This window comes from Oreochromis aureus, linkage group 4, assembly GCF_013358895.1.
Source record: "Oreochromis aureus strain Israel breed Guangdong linkage group 4, ZZ_aureus, whole genome shotgun sequence".
Taxonomy (NCBI): Eukaryota; Metazoa; Chordata; class Actinopteri; order Cichliformes; family Cichlidae; genus Oreochromis; species Oreochromis aureus.
This window is the reverse complement of record NC_052945.1, coordinates 16,964,247-16,981,937: the sequence shown is the minus strand read 5'-3', so window position 1 is coordinate 16,981,937 and position 17,691 is coordinate 16,964,247. Positions and strand designations below refer to the sequence as shown.

Here is a 17,691-nt window from a genome sequence, read left to right as displayed (position 1 = left end):
GTGCCCACACTCTTACTGGAACTTTGCCTTTTGGAAATGACTCCCAGCAGCAAAAGACACAGCTGTTCGAAGCTCTTCATCAGCAGCGTGCAGCAGGGCCCGCAGTAACTTTGACGCCCCACCGAGGGCTTGTTTTTATAGTTTTGTCAGTTTATATGTTACAAATGGTGGCTCATACTGAGTGCTAGATGGTGGTGATGTCTTTTTATCAGTCTACAGCCATCAGTTACTAACAGTAGATTTATTTTTTTTGCATGAAGGAAACCATCAACACCTATTCAGTGCTGGTCGCTGCTTTGTGAATACTTTTTTGAACATCAGAAGCCTTGCTGGTTGTTTTTCCACCTTGCTTTGCTCAAAGGTAGTTGAACCGTTTGCTCACTAGGTGTTTTGACATTTTCAAGCCTTAAAAGATACAGGCAAAGCTGGTCACCATCGAGACAAGCCTGAATACACCCACTGCCCCATCCCTCCAGTGATTGAGGGTAGGGGAAGCTACTTGTGGCTAAGAGCTCAAGAGGAAATGCAGATGGGCTTCCCATTTTTGTCATACTGGTACACCAGCATCTTGATGCAGTGGGAGTTGGCTGGTGAGATCCAGGGACTGCTTGTGATGGAGAAGTTGTGGCTGGCGTAGAATGGCGGCGGCTGCTTCCGGCAGTGAACCAAGGCTCGCAGCACATTGGCCGCCATGCTCCGGAACCGCTTGCTGATGAAGCAGTAGAGGAAGAAGTTGATCCCGGTGTTGAGCAGCGCTAGCATGTTTGCCAGATCTGTGAGTACGTGGAGCAGACGGCTGGCAGTTTGTGATGCCGGGGGAGACGAGTAGAAGTGGTAGAGGATCACGAGGGTGCGCGGTGCCCACAGAACAGCAAAAATGGAGGTGATGGCGAGGAGGATGGCGGTGGTCTTGCCGGTTGAATAACCACGCAGACGGAAACAGCTACGGCGTCTGCGCAGCTTACGCACAATGACGGCGTTGAGGGAGAAGAAGACCGTGCAGGGTAGGAGGTACACGGTGGCACAGTGGGCCCACACAAGGACGTGCTGGGCCACTGTTCTTTTGTCGCCCTCTTCTCCTCCTCCTCCTCCTTCTCTTCCACCCCCTCCTCGATCACTACTACCCAGTCCATGAAGGCTGTGCCAAAACTCAGGCCACCAGTAGTAGGGAGCTGCAGAGAGCAAGCATCCAACGTAGACGGTGAATATCACTCTGCGTGTGCGGGCTGGGTAGGAGACCGTGTGGTAGCGCAGAGGATGACAAACAGCGATGTAACGATCAATGGTAAGAGGCACGGTGATCCAGATGGAGGTGTGGATGGAGGAAAACTCCAGCACCTGAACTGCGTTATTTAATGACGGAGACAGCGGCGCTGCCAAAATAAAATCCTCCAATATAAAGTCAACAAAAACAATGAGGAACAGAACGAGGATGTCGGCGGCGGCCAGAGCCAGGAGATAATTGTAGGAGGACTTCTGACGACGCAGCACCAGCTGGGACAGGATTACCACGGTCAGGATGTTAGCTAGGAGGAGGAGGAAGGGGGATGCGGAAAGGTGAATAAAAGAAGATAGAGGAAATAGGGAAATGACGAGGAAGGAAAAAGTATGATGAGATCGGGAAAAGGTATGGGCATGGGTTAGGGCAGGGGAGGAAACAGAGAAATTGAGTGTTAGTGAGCAGATAATTGAAAGTGCTAGCAATAAACAAGACAGCAACAGAGAGGAAGTTGATAACAATAGAGATACTGCAGACAGGTAGGTGCTAACACAAGCTCAACACAAAAAGCAGACACCAAAATTAGGAGGCTAGAAAATTTAAACTGAGCAAAAAGGAAAAAAAGTCTTTCAGCACATCAACAGCACCACCTAAAAGCAGGTGTAAAAGCATGCCGAGTGAACTCTGTGCCCTGTGACATTTTCTTGCAGTTTCAGTCCACAGTATACAAAAATATTCAATTCTGTCATTATTCCCAGACAGTATTTTCCATGTTCAAACAGCTCCTACTCTGTAAACCTTCTCTGGTTTATTGATCCCCTTCATCTACACCTGCTGTGTGATTCCAGCAGCACCTGCCTGTGCCTTTGGCCAAATTGTTATCTGCAATAAAGAGCGAAGCCACAACAAAAACAGGAGGGCAGCGTGCAGCATCGCAGCCTTGGCAATTTGCTGAGTTCACTACTATGTGCCATCCTGCTGCCGGCAATTTCGGTCCTAAAACAAAGCGCAAAGGCACCCATCTCATCATTTGCCTCTCTTTTCGATTTTTTTTCCATGTGCCCAACAAGCTCCATAATAACTTCTCGTCCAGCCTGCCAAGTTTCTCTCCCAACTGATTTATTACGCATTTGTTTTACAGGTAAATACCCAAGATGGAGTGTAAAAAGGCCTGAATGTGATTTAGCTCACGACTGCATTTAGTCTGACTGCTGTGCATCTGACAGGCACCAGCACAGCTTTCTGGCTCTCACGTGGACCTGCACATCCCATTTCTCCAATCACTGCAAATTGCACATTGCTCCCAAGATAGTCCCATCACGTCAGCAAGGTTTATAGGCCTCACTCAAACCCTTCCCAAACTTCGAGGGCACAGCACACAAAATGCACACTTGACTTACACTATTATATGAATGGAAGTAAAGACTGAGACAAAGACTAAAATCAGTGAAATGAATCATCATCGTTGCTGGTACGTTTTAAAATTGAAAACATTTCATCATCGTTGATAAAAACATGAGCCCCCGAGTGTGAGGAAGGAGGGTACTTAATTTGACAGTTCAGTACACATCGTTTAATTGATTAACTGCTCATTCCAGTTTGTCTAATAAAATCTAATTGGGGACCTATGCTTCCACTTATTTTTTGTTACTTCTGTGAGGCGGCCTCTGTGTGCTGGTGTAGTGGGTGCAGTGCCTAGCCTCAAAGGTATTGATCAAAGCTGAATTCAAATGAGACCTTCTGGGATGCTACGTGTTTGTAGATCTGACATGGTCCCTGGGTCTTGGAGGAGGAATTTTGAGTGTTCTCGGATCCTTTTGTTTCGGGTATAATTCATACTCATATTTTATCCTTTGTTACTTTTGAAAATTAGGCTGTGTGTGTTGTTTATATTAGTATTTTATGTATTACTAACAAAAACCTGCCCTACGGATGTTTTTTTGCCAGGCCTGTGGAACTTTTTCATGTCAATCATATATGAAAACACACATCATGTTGTTCTTTTTATCGTCATTATATCACTCTGTATAGTCAGATGGAAAAATCAGCTATTCGTAAATACCAAAGAATGAATAATGTTTGCAAGATATATCTTCAATGTATAAGAAAAGGCAATGACAGTTACAGGCCCTGTTAGCATTACTGTTTGATAAACATTTATTTACAGATATGAATGACGGCACATTCCAGTGACACTTGACTAAAAATTGCTTAGTAAATTGTACAACGTACATGTAATGTAGATGCAATTGCACAGTTCATTTTGAGATCAGCTACTACACATAATCCTATGTCTATAATTAATCTCTTCATCCTGGTATTCTATGACAAATGCCAGTGGGGCTCCATGGTGCCAGGCAGTGAGAACAGGGCCCTCAGGCCACTCTCATGTAGTCAGTTTCTGATTGCCTGGTTAGACCACTGGTGTTTTGGGAGACACAGCAATCATTCTGGCAATGGCATTTATTGATGTGGCATCCTGGTGGAGTTGGACTACCTGTATAAGCTCTGTAGAGTCCAGGTATCGCCTCATGCTACCAGCAGTGACACTAACCCTAGTCAAATCTAAAACTATTGAAAAAAACAGTCAGAAAAGATGACAAGGGAAAAAATGTCAGTGGCCTCTGCCTGTAAAACTATTTGTTTTTTCATTCCTGTTGTTTCATTGTTGCCCCTCTAGTGCAATTGGAAATTTCATTAACACTAACGCATCTGAAACTAATTCACTCTGCTAGTTGACTGACTAGGCAGATAATACAGGAGGTTAACAGAATTGATGCTATACTGTGCTTTAAGTGTACCTTAAATTTTTTTGAGCAGTGTATTTCACCATCAACCCAGCCTTTTATGACACTGACGAATAGTGCCACAGATTAGATACAGGAGTGGGAGGAGATCCTCCTAGGACGCGACCCATCATCACATCAGAGACATGCCCAGATGTTGTGCATATAGACAGATGGGTGGCTAATCCAACCCTCAAAGGGATGAGGATTATGACTTTCACTGCTACGCCTGTGTTTTTAATAGACTACACAATGTATGTCAGTAAAAAGTTTTAGCCTGAATACTTTGTTCATCACGATAAAATGTGAGCTTTAGGTTTTCTCTTGCTTTCTCTTTCAGGTGCCAAATAGTCTAATTCCTTGTGATCTGTAAAAAACAAATCTGACTTAAACTCAATGCAAAACACATCTGTGATATTCTTGATGTCTTCTCAACCAGCTGAATGAATTTTTCTTAAAATATTTACAGTTTATTTCTATGACATTTATCAGTATTAGTTTGCTAACAGTCATCTTCTGCTTGCTTAATTGGTGCATTGCTACCTGTGGTTTTTTTGTTGTTGTTTTTTTTAAGTACACCAGTGCCACCAATTACACACTAGAAGAATAGATTGCAACCATCAGTAGGGCTGCTTATCAACTAAATGGGTTTCTAAGTGAAAAGTGGACTTTTCTTAAAAACTGTGCTGCATTATGCTCAGGATACCTTTAATGGACTCTGGCTATCAACTTTCAAAACCAAGGTTATCTATCTTCCTGAAACGCTGATGCTGACATTTTGAAAATAAATGTTATTTTTCCCTGAAAGCGATGATCCGTGAATTCTGTTTGCTACCACTTTATTTGAAGGGGTGTCACCCTGAGCCATGGGATGAGTCTTTTTTGATGTTTATGGCCGATGTCAGTGAGTGTTTTTAGGTCATTTATGTTATTTTAAACTAATACCAAAATGTTTTGAGACATCAATGTTATGATAACATGACATTACCAAAGGTTAGGGCACTGTATAACTGGGGTTTCATGCCTTGTTCAACCTGCACCGCTGTAGCTTAGGTCAAAGAAAACATTCAAGACACTTCAGGCAAAGTCTTACCTTCTGTTCTGATAATATTCAGTGAAGGCAGCCATTTATTTAATGCATTTGAACCTTTTTTTTCCCTCATAGGAACGTAAGTGCAGCGTGAAATTCAGAGACACGTTTTGAGTCACTTGTTTCCAGTTTATCCAGAGATTTCTATTTCATGCTCTATTAGTTCAATAACCTAACTAACGATAAAATACACACAACATTGCATTTGTGCTTTGCTGTTGCTGCATAACCCTCTTTAAGTCAAACCTGCCGGAGATGCATGAACATTACACTTTACACTACAGCTTCACAGACATCAAAGCACTCAGTGGCAGTCACTGTCCACACAGTGTGTGTGTGTGCGTGTGTGTGTGTGTGTTCTGTGATCCTTGTACCTCCCTCTGCAGTAATAGATCTGGGATTGGATTAAATATGGCAGCTTGAAGTCTGGTACATCACACTTCACAGCCTCTGCCACTGTCAACTGATTAGAAATTACAAAGCCGGCTCTGGATAACGACTAAAGATGTGCAGAGGATGTGCAGCAGGCGACACAAACGCACATACAAATACATGTGCGGCTCCACAAATGTGCATAAAAAGCACACAGATCATTAGGGAAGCACCAATTCATTAACAATCTATCAATAACCACAAATGAGATGTCAAAGCTGCTTACAACACCCAACAACTTAACACATATCAGTCACATCACAATTGCACAGCTCACTAACCTCTCCACAGCTGAGTCGCTTCATCTTAAATCTTGTCTGACTGTGTCATCGATTCTTTGGGTTTAAAGCTGCTTGTTGTTGTTTTTTATTTTAATTTTGGTAGATCAGTCCAGTTTACACGGGTCAAATCATACAATAAGAGATGTGGTACTTAATCGTTTGCGCTATGAGGTTTATATTAACGCCAAATGAGAGACAGTATAGCGATTTTGTGTCATATGAAGGTGTTTTAATCTTTTCCCTTTGATCTGACAAACCTTTAATAACAAAAAAACACCTGATTTTCTTTTTATTTGACTGTTGGCAGTTGATTTGGGTAATGGAGGTCACGTTTGGTTGGTTGCTCCCAGTTACTGAGCACAGTGTTGTTGCTGTTTGCAGGACATTAAGTCAAAGTCAGTGCATTGATTTTTAGACCAAAAAAAACCATTTGGATCTTGGTAATCAGCTAACTGAGTTACTGTCTGAAGGAAAAATGTCATGTTCTTGTTCTGGCTTCTTAAACGTATGGCTTTGCTATAGTTTTTTGTCATTCATAGCATTTTGAATACATGTGGGATTATTGATCAGATAAATTTTACTTTAGATTAACAAGCCAACAATGCTCAGGGCCTAGGAGATGTCACTGGGGTCATACTGACATAAAAGTACACTTAGTGACGCCATGATTTTATTTATATGTAGGCTAATTGCTTTTTGTTTTGCTTCCTTACTCAGTGTAACATTGTCTTTTGTACTTGTCTAGTCACATGACTCTTAAGTACTTTTACTTTATCATTACGGTCATCACATCATCTTTTTTCCAACTCAGAAATGGCTTTATTTGGATGAGAGGATATTAGTAATCTGCATCCATAACTGTATGAGGACTCAAAATTTCACACACTGGGCTGTACTATACAGCAAGCTATATTACTGGTCAGATAATTTATTCAAAACGCTTCAGAAATCACTAATATCACAAACATGGTCAACAGGTCCAGTTTAGTTACCCATACCTCAACTGACAACAGCTAACGGCTTAAGATGACCGCATTGGTAGCACTGTTAACCATCGCTGTGAGTCCATCGCCATTACAGTGGTGCTGAGGGCTTGCCAGACAGTATTTTCCTTAGCGATAGACCTCATGACTCAGACAAAACCTCCATATCTGAGCTGATATAGGAATTGAAAAAAATGGGAATTGGAAGCAAAGAAATCACTGAGTTGTTTTCAAAGTTTTCACCAGAAATTTATTTTTTTTCAAGCTATATAATGTGGTAATTTCTGAGCTTTTACGCTAATACAGTATCATTCAAATGGCGAAAAAAAAAATCCACTCCTGTCTTCAACCTACCACTACTGCGAGGTTACAAAAATTGAGAGGTGCATGACCTGGCAAAACAACACTGAAGTCTGGCTTGTGCTCTGGTGCTGCCATTCGTGAAGGTGACAACAGTGTGACTAATGAACTCTTTAGTCACAGCCCCCTGTCACTCCAAACAGCCACACCTGTAGTAATGTATAATGTTAATCCTGCAATTTAACCAGCCAGCAGCTGGTGAATGTTTTTAGACAAGTCAGTGTGTTCCATGCAAACTATGGGGAACAGCAGGAATCTGCTAGCGAGCAAAGCAATCACAAGGATGTTTTCATGAAGCAGTCAAGGAATGCACGTTTTTTTCCTTAGTGACTGGTGGTTGCCAGGGAGCCACTGACCAATCTGTAGACCTGTGTAACTGGGGCTTAAGCAATCCATTTCCTGGGGACTGTCATCAGTCACTGGGAAATGATTGGTCTTTTTTTCCCCCTGATGCTACCAGACCTAGGGGAAATGTGGACCAGCAGCAAGCGGCACACAGGCTAGAGAGCACTGCGTAGCCAATTATAAAAAACTGTGGATTAATAGAGAGGACCCTGAAGTTAGCGTCTTGCTCATTTATTTCTGAGCTACCATTCATTCACTCAACATATACACACAGTACAAGTCACATTAAACCAAGCATTCTCTAAATAGTTACAAAATGCAAACTTTCAAAAGCAAAAAACGCAAATTAATTCAAAATAATTTTACTTATTCAAATAGGCATAACTTAAACAGAACACAAAACACGGCTAAAAGATAACTTACAGCATAACTCAAATAGCTCATTTAATGTTCACACAACATTCCCACAACATTCGCGCCATATACGCCATTACTCTTGAACATGGCGTTTATGGGGATTGGTTCACTTTTAGAGCCTCAAGTGGTGATTCAAGGAACTGCAGTTTTTGGCGCTTGCAGCTGGCTTCATTTTTTAACACTATAGCCTCTTTTTCACTAGTACCTACTCAGCTTGATTTGATGGGTGTTTTAGGGTATTATACAGGTATTTTGGTAAACATAGCTTCTATTCTACGTGTTTGGGGAACATGAACAGCGTTTTGGATCACTGAAAACAGAGTTTTCAAAAGAATTCCTGCCATGGTAACAATTTACATGCGTTTATATGTGAATTCGGAAAACTGAGATTTTGTTCTGCAATGTCTAAAGTGTTCATCTCTTTTTCTGACGCCACACTGTGTGGCATGCTATTGTTTGCAGCTTTCGATTGGCAGATATTTCTTCGCAATTTGGGTTCTATTTTTCTCTTGACAGTACTTGAGATTTTATTTTTGGGGTTTGTGTTGATGAAGATATTGTAAATAAACTCAAAAAGTACCCATTTGAAAAAATATGTGCATTTCGCTTTATTATTTTGATGTTGGATTTTCTTTTATTATTGTAGATTCTCACAAAAAAAGCCACCTTAAGGCAACTTTTGTGATTTGGCCCTATATAAATAGACAGCGTTGGGGAGTAACAGAATACATGTACCAGTGTTACATATTTAAAATACAAAATATAAGTAATGATACTCTGGTACATTTAAAATACATGATAATTACAATACAGTTACTTTGTTGAAATAAATGGATAACATGGCGGTCTTTTCCTGTTTCATATGTCAGGCTATCCCCTCTCTTTCCCCTCTCTAATTTTGGTAATTCCACGCTGGTGGAAACTAATAAGAGGCTCTAATGTAAGCGTCCTTTTGGTGGCGTCAGTTACACAATGGACCCAGAGCCACCACAACAGAGCCAGCAGTGCACGGGCAGGAATGCATTTCTTACTTGGAAATTCCGACACCACTTCACATTTAAAGAAGAAAGGGATGGGCGAAATCTGACCGTGCAATGTAAGTAAGCTGCTCTCAGCGTCAAAATACTCCATCTCCAACCTAAAGAAACATCTGGAAGTAAGTTCTTTTTTAAAAAACTAACATTACCCTGCTGCAACTACCTTGTTTTAGTTGTGGTAGCTACCTGGGTTATTTGCCACTTCAGTATCTTCGATGTACTATTGCTGTGTGATTTATTAGGCTACTATTACTGAAGGCTACTCGCCAGCGAGCTAACATTGTTAGCTGGTGTTTGCTGGGGTTAGTTCATAGACTGCAGACTGTTAGACTTGATAGCAACCAGCTAGCTGCAGATAATCATGTGCAGTTCTGAAAGCAGACAAAAAGAAAACATATCACTGACACAGAATTAGTTTTCTATACGAGATTACTACAAAAAGTGCAGCCTTACCTAATGTCCACCCTACTGTTACTCATTTTATATTGAGATTTAAAAATCTAGTTGGTATTGGTGTGGCGAGTAGCCTTCAGTAACAGTAGTAAATCACACAGCAATAATACATTCATGTAGTTGTAAAAAGCATGATAATATATTAAGTAATCCAAAGTATTCAGAATACTTTACTCACATTGAGTAACTTAACGGAATACGTTACAAGTATTCTGTAATCTGTAGTGGAATAGATTTTAAAAGTAACCTTCCCAACACTGTAAATAGATTTATAATAGAATAGAATAGTGGGGTTAGGTTAAGTGTGAATATGAGTGTGGTTGGTTGTCTGTCTGTCTGTGTTGACCCAGCCCTGTGACCCTGATAAGGATAAGCAGAAGAGGATGGATGGATGAATTAGTTTGTCTTATCACTGCATTTTTATGGGAAAATTTTATTGCTAACGTTGTGCTGATGGAGATCCATTACAAATCAAACACATAATGGACGTCACCTTCAATCCGTTGCCTCACGTTCTCTATTGTACCTCTGCCCATCAGTTTTCCTGTCTGTGTACATACTGCTGAACAGAGGGGGAGTGACATAAAATGGAAACAGTGAGGTGTTGACTGTCACAGGCTGGGCATTATTCTGTTTGGGCTCCCCAGCGAGGCAGGGCACTCTACAAACAAACAAAGGGGATCTGTTGAGAGCTTGACATTTCCATTTAGCCTGAGCCACCCTGCACTGGGTTGCCTATTCATTTCAATTGACTCCTGCTCTTTCCGTCGTCTCTGGAGCGGGGGTAGATCTGCTCGGCATTCAGGTGGTATGGGGTTGCACATGCGGGGCTCGTCTCAGCAGGAACAGGGGAAGCCGAGGTCCAGAGAGGTACACCGTGTACGCACAGAAAGGCACATGCAACAGAAAAACATTCACCATCCTTTCCTTTTGTATTTTTGTGGGAGAAGAAAATAAGCGTTTCCAGCCGAGAAGAGATTAGAATAACCTGTTGGACGGATAATCGACTGTGCTGTGTCTGTCTACTTTTGATTGTGTGTGTTTGCACGGGTGACTACTTTGTTGATCTGTGTGCCTTTATGCATGTCTCAGCTCCCCCCGCTGCGCCCCTAATATAACGAGGGACAGGGCCATTGACGTTATTTAGCGGGAAAAGGGAAGGCAGAGTGTGCTCCCTGAGGTGTGTAACGAGGCTGACTCATCCCACCACTAAAGGGACGTGTTCAGGCGGACTGTCGACAAACGACACAGCACAGTTTAACCCCTCACAACAGCAAGTATAACATGAGAGACTGACACGTTCTTATACAACTGTCATCAAGTTTTCTCACGGGCCCCATGTAAAGAAGGAACAATATTGTAAAAAGGAAATTATGATCTAAAAAAAGAGAAGCATTGCATCATTGCAATTAGGGAATTTTTCTCCGCTTTATAATCTTGGAGGAAATCGAGGTTAAGCTTTAATGGCTTTTCCGGAGGCTAATAAGAATAGGGTAAAGTGTGATCTGAGGAAGGTGGCAGGTGAGTGAGCAGGGACAGAGACAGACAGAGAGGTATCGAGGACGGGCGGCAGGAGGAAAGGAAGCGAGGTGAGAGACAGAGAGTGGGTGAATATCAAAAGCTTGCTTCAAAGGTCACGGCACTTTGTTCCTGATGACCAGCATTTCCCTTTTGTCTTTCTCTAAGTGTCAGCCCGGACATGAAGGAGGGCGATTCCTTAATTTCTTCCAAACCAAAAAACAGGGGTGCATCCCCACTACAAAGCAGTGAAAAGCACACAGGGAAGATAAAAAATGATGGTTTCACAGAGGTTTTTTTTTATTTTTTTTTTTTTTACAAAGCATTCATTTGCATTCAGTATGGGATTTAAATGCAGTGACAGTCAACCTGATTCCTGATGTGTGAGGTGAGTGCTAACAGAGGATTTCAGAAGAAGCCCAAAGGAGAAATAAATTCAATAACATAAAGCTAAAAATGAGAAAAATCAGAGAAGGGGAGACGGAGATGTGTACTGAAACTGAATATTTAAGTTTAATGGGCACATTAAGAGAAAATAAGCCCTCTCCCTATGTGCTGCTAATGATATTGATGCGACTGCAGTGCTTTGCTGCCTGCTCACCTTAACAGCCATTCATTTTACAGACAGGCCACAGTGAGTCAAGGTTTGGGCACGACTGTCCTCACATCAAGGCTAAGGCTGCCGCCGGTGATGAGGTGCAGGTATTGTACACTGCATGACAAAGACCTGCTATTAATGTTTTAAGGATTAGTAAACGAAATCAGCAATTGTAATGTTCACCTAAGGAAAATGTAGCATGTGTGATTGAGTGTGATGTGTGAAAGAAAGAAAAGGAGCACATTTGATAATAGATGTGAGGAGGGAAAAAGGGGAAACAGATAGAAGATCAGGAGTGTTAAGCATTAAAAGCCATCTAATTAGCCATAGATTTATATGTTACTGCTGTCCAAAGAATTACACATATTGAGTTTGCTGTATTCTCTGCAGCCGTGACAGCATTTTGCTGCCCACTGGTCAAATAAAGTCAGTTCTGTCACAGCACATCTCTGATTTATTGCCTCAAGCAACACCTCCCTCCTCTCTAGCCTCCTCTGTTCTCCCGCGCCCTCTCTGGTCCATCTCCCCCATGACAAGCTCTCTCTCTCTCTCTCCTCCTATCTTTCTCTGCTTTCTTAAATCAGTACTTGAAATTTGCTCATACTTCAGGATATACCCTCACATCCATTTCCTTTGCATGCCCCACCTATTATCAAAAAACGTCTTTAGAGTGATTGGATTTTTATCAACAAGTTACCAACCCACTGCAGACGTCCCGTTGCTGGTGCAGATTGACAGATCAATAACTCAAACTGAAAATCGATGTGGGTCCGTCTCTTCATTATCCTAAACAGCGGCCGACACCGGCCCCCTTACACTGCAACATGGAGGCAGGGGTTGTTAGTGCTGAACCTTCCCAACCTTTCCCCCCCTGGGTGGATGCAAGAGTGTGAGTGGGAGGAGACACCTGAACACACTCACACTTGTGAGAGGCAGTATAACTGTGAGGAGCTTTGAGGAGCGGCGAGGTACCATGCAGAAATGTGAGCACACATGTGTTTGTGCACAGGGGGTCAGGGAGGAATCCCCTGGGAGCTTTACAGCAAGCGACTGAAAACAACACATGTGATTCTCTTTTCCCACAATGTTGAAAGTAAAGCAACAGAGCATCATTTTCTGGTCTCCCACTGAAACGGCTGAAGTGCTTTTTCTTTTTACTGAGATAACAGTCTCAGTGTTTCCAAGGTCAAAAATGTGCTTCATTCTTTGACAGTGTGCAGACCTGGAGTTGAATTGGTCTACCAGAACATTTATTCAGCTACTGAACATCACAACCATTTTAAGATGCTTTACTCAAGCGTGCAAATGAGACCTGCTGTGCTAATTTCCAACTCTATATTTTTAAGTGGCATGGTGCGAGTCGCAATTCAGAATAATCTTTACGTGTCTTGTGCAGACCCTTAGTTCTTATGCTGACTTTCTTCTAATTTCTTCTTACTGTAGGATTCATGCTTCAGCAGGAAATCTATGGCATAGCTCCATGGTAACTGCAAACCTCTGAAACCTTATACTGTAACCTATGGCGTAACCTGATGAGCACCTTAGTAGAATGGTAACAGTACCGTCGATTCCTCCTGTGCATTTACTTTTTCACTGCAGTTTTTTCCTTTAGAGAATAACAATCATCATTTTAATATAAGGAATAATAATCTAAAATAATGAATATAAGGACTCAAAAATGTCAGCGCATACCTGGAGAGAGATTGCTGACAAAACCCAAGACGAAAAAAAAAGTATTTTATTTCCTTCTGTCGGCGATGACCACACAGTAATAATTACATAATGCACCAGAACAAACATAAATGCTGGCAACTATTTCTTTTATAGCCTATAGCACTTTAAATAACAGAAGTTGACCTCGAGTGCTTTATAGACAGACATGTTTATATTGTAACACTCCAAAAAAAATGAGTTTTAAAAGACATGAAAATCTAAAAGGTGTGTTTTGATGTTTGTTGTGTTTTTGTTGATTTATCATTACACACTGATCTGCCTGATGTACTATTACTGATACTTATATCGGTAATGGTATCAGCAATACTGGCCCTGTTTTTACTTGGTATCTGCTCAATACCAAAACTTGCATATCACAGGCTCTGCACCAATTCGCCGGACAAGTCTAAAACAGGCCTTATTGGCTACCAAAATCACATTTAAAAACCAAGTGGGTGGGGCTTCTGACAGCCCCACCCACACAAAAACGCTTACTGTTACATAGATACACAGATGCTGTACTGTGTTGTAGACTGTCTTGTATGGAGTATAATGGGCCGATGTGTAGAATAGCTTTATCTCAATGGGGACAGTGTGTCATGAGTTTACTGTATTGTGCGTTACCCCATCATTCAAGCCCAAACGCTGTGCTTGTTTTGGTAAAATTATCTTTTACGACTAATTAAATGAAGTTTTAATTGTTAATTATTGGAGGCAATAGAGTTTAATTTAATCTCCTTAGCGGCTTTGTGCCCTGCTGCATTATCTCGGGGCGCAGGCATTTCATTAACGGGTTTTGCGTGTTTAATTCGGATGCAGAAGTCTTCAGGCGAACGCAAAATGGCTTCTGTTTGCAGAAAGGGCTGATGAATCACCAGGGGAAGCTGGATTTAAAATGTGTAGGTACAGGTCAGTAAACAGCTCCATAAACAACAGATTGTGTTTGAGAAATGTTGGACTGTGTTGGCCCAGACATTAGGGGGACCCTTTCTCGAGGACCCACTTATGTCACACAGCATTGTTCATTAGCTGATGGCTTCCCACTCCACAATTTGTGCCTCACCGGCGAACGCTCTGAGACATGCTGTACTTCACCTCTGTAATTCCATCATGTCAAAGGAAGAGCCAGAGAAACTACGCCTTCATTGTACTGCTTGCTATGCCACCACACGTCTGCTCTGTCTCAAGCAGTGTGCTGTAGTGAGTGGAGAACGAAAGAGAGCGGGTTAGCGATTAATTAAAAATGTGGCAATTCGTTTCAGCTCTGTCGTCTGTAGCACCCCGAGTCGGGGCTCAGAGGTGCTACTTCAGCCAGCTCGGCTGTTATTAATCTCTCCCTCTCTATTAGTGCTCTGATCTTTCTCTCCTAACTCCACTTTTCTTCTTCTTCTGGGTGTCCGCATCTTCCATTTTTTTGACTCGCTCCCAATTCATCTGCTTTTTGTTCCGCATTTTCAATTCATCATTTCACTATAGGTCACAGTAATCTTTCCCGGCCACTCCACTTGCGTAATCCCTTTTCTTATCGCCTTCTTCCCGCCTTGCTGTGACCCCTGTCTGCCCGCCGCACTGCAGGTCAAAGTCAGTCTGCACGGATGCGATGCTGCCTCGCTAAAACCTCATTTCAGTTAACTAATGAATCACTGGCTGACGATCAAATTAACAGCCTCCTTTCCTTCCTATGTGTCTAATATGTGTGGTTCTGCGGGTCACGCTGCTACTACTCACACATGCTGCGCTCATGAAACATTCATGATTCAGCTTGAGTGGAACGAGCTGTGTCATAATGATTGAATAAGTCGAACCTGCTGCCGCAAAGTATCAGCCCGCTGCACTCAACTCAGCCATTAATTCAGACGACTATTGTAGGATTGCCTTACACTCTCAGGTTATTGTTACTCAGTGATTAAACAACCAGCTTCAATCCAATTTGTAAAGACGACTCAGCAGCAGAATCAAATAAAATTTCGGCAGAAAACGACAGCTAAGTAAATTGCTTGCTCTGCCATCCAGGGGAAACAATTAAGCGAGGTTTGATCAGAAAGAACGACTTTTAGTTTTACAAGACAGCAAATCTCTGGAGCGACTGCAGTCTTGGCACGCGAGAGCTTTTCACTTTGCAATGCAGATCTGTTTTGAACCAGCACAGCTTAGCTTGTTGATAACATCTCACTCCCAATCTTTATCAAGGAAAGAGGTTCGGCGCTAAAGAAGATGTGTTAATCGCGAAGATTAGCATGAATAAGGCATCAGAGGACAGTGCTGCTGTTCACCAAAGTGAGTCCACGTCATGTCAGAACTCCCAATAAATCAGATCATAAAATTGAGGTTAATTAGTGTAACCTCTGAATTATGTTTTACGCTCTTTAATCACAGATTGACTTCAGTTTTTGGGTAAAAGGAGAGAGTCCAGTGGGTCTTCACCTAATCTCTGATTAGGTTTCAGCACTTTTCCTCTTTCATCTGACCTCCAGGTTTTCTGTCTGTGTCTCTGGCTGTCTCTGTTACACACACACACACCTCACTTTGCCTCCCTGTGTGAGACTAGGTCAGTGCTCATAGATCACGCATTGGGACGGAGACAGTAAATGGGTCTGACAGTGTCTGTGAATGGACCAATCATTCAATGGTATAGACACGAGAAGGGAGTGTCATTAATTCAGGTCATAGAGAAGAGACATGTAACACATACATACAACCTCATCCCAGAGGTCAACCCATGAGTCCCACAATTTGTGATGCAAACATACATATGCCAGCTCCAGATTAATAAAGAAAGATGTCATCTCTTAGTTTAAGATCAAATTTCTGGGAAATATTAGAAGAGAGTAATTTCACTTATCAATATGTCCTTCCCTATTATCCCTGAATCTTTCCAAGTAAGAGGCAAAAGCATAAGAAACTTCAGATGGACACAAGCACAGACACAAACATACTTAGTGCATGTGCACGCACAAGTGTTGGCCACAAGGTCAGGCTGATGAATCAACAGTATGTGTGTGCATGAAGTGACAGTCGGGAGCAGCTGTGCACGACTCTCTCACTTAGTCCTGCAGGTAAGTGCACAACAAATCAAGATGCAACACTGCACGCCACCAAAGCCAGACTGTCATCAAAAAACGTGAGCAAATTAACACAGAATAAGGCATGCAGGTGTGCAGACACAAAGAATACACTCATGTGCACGTCTCTTACCCGGTAGGCCAAGACAGAGCAGGACACTATAGTAGATGACGGGTAGTGGTCCGAGAGGGCATCCCTGGGCAGCCTCAGAGGGATTCTGCCCCGTGCTCCAGGTGCTCCCGTTTGGGGAAAAAACAGGGAAGTGGCTGTGCTCCATGGCCTCTTCCTGGTCCTCTTCCTCAGCTGAGCTCAGTGTCAAGAAGCGTGCTGCCCACAAGATCGAACCGCCTGGACGCCGGTTTTGGGGAGAGGGTGCTCTGTCCTTGGGTGCCAATCAGCATGAGTGTGTGTATGCGTGCGTTTGGCAAGACCGCAAGGTTGAGTGAGTGAGTGAGAAGGAGGGAGGAATGGGAAGAGATGGAGGAGAGCGAGATAGGCAGCAGACGGGGGAGATGCGAGGGATGATATGTGTTAGTAGGTGACGGAAAAAGGAAGGTGGCGAGAGGAGCTGAGAGGGAGGCGTGAAGAGGTGAGTGTGAAGGTAGAAGTGGAGAGGGGAGGATGCTGCCTGAGTGTGTGAGCGAGGGGAATGAGAGCGAGTCGGGAGCGCAGCGGGGAGGAGGAGAGAGGGAGGGCAAAGAAGAGGGAAAGAGAAAGGGCAGAAAGAGAGGGAGGGAGAGACGGAGACTGAGAGTGGAGGCAGCAAGCGGGATGAGGATGAGGGGAGGTGGAAGGATGCTTAAGGAGAGAAATAGGGGTTTCAGGGCAGAGAACATAAAGAGATCATAAAACTGATGGGGAGCCAGATGTGACAGACGAGAAAAGATAAATGGGGGGTTAAGTCAACTGTGGAAAAGGACATAGTGCATTTGCCCTTGTCATTGTGTTTGTTTTCTGTCAATGTGTCTCTTCATTGCTTGGTGGCTTTCTGCAAACATTTGATTGCATATCGAGTTAAGGGACAGATCACAAGATGGGTCCACTAGTCTTTAAAATGTCTTTACATCCACAAGCCAATTTGCACATCCTGAATGTCACACGGAGTATAATTACATATGACCAGACTTGCGTGTGCATGTAGGTGTGTGTGTGTGTGTGTGTGGTGGGAAATGGGGGGTTGGGATTGGCTGCACAGTCTAATTCTAATGCAGTGTGAACAGTTTGAATCTCCAGCTAAAATGTGCTAATGAACTCTAGGCTGACACTTAAAAACTCAAATATTCCACCTTAAGACAGATTCCAATTTCTGGTTCATCAGTTGGTGTGACAGCAGGTCTGCAGCTGCCTGTTATTTTCATTTTCTATTAATCTGTCAGTTATTACAAATGATCCTCTG

General features: G+C 42.6%; 1 protein-coding gene across 1 annotated transcript; it reads right to left on the bottom strand.

Annotated features, from left to right (window-relative positions):
* Positions 1-513: 513 nt before the first annotated feature.
* On the bottom strand, positions 514-16,572 carry gpr139 (G protein-coupled receptor 139). Its single transcript, XM_031730575.1, has 2 exons — positions 16,428-16,572; positions 514-1,526 (listed from the first exon to the last, which is right to left on the bottom strand). Exons 1-2 carry the CDS (start codon positions 16,570-16,572, stop codon positions 514-516), a joined length of 1,158 nt encoding a protein of 385 aa, XP_031586435.1.
* Between the last annotated feature and the right edge of the window lie 1,119 nt (positions 16,573-17,691).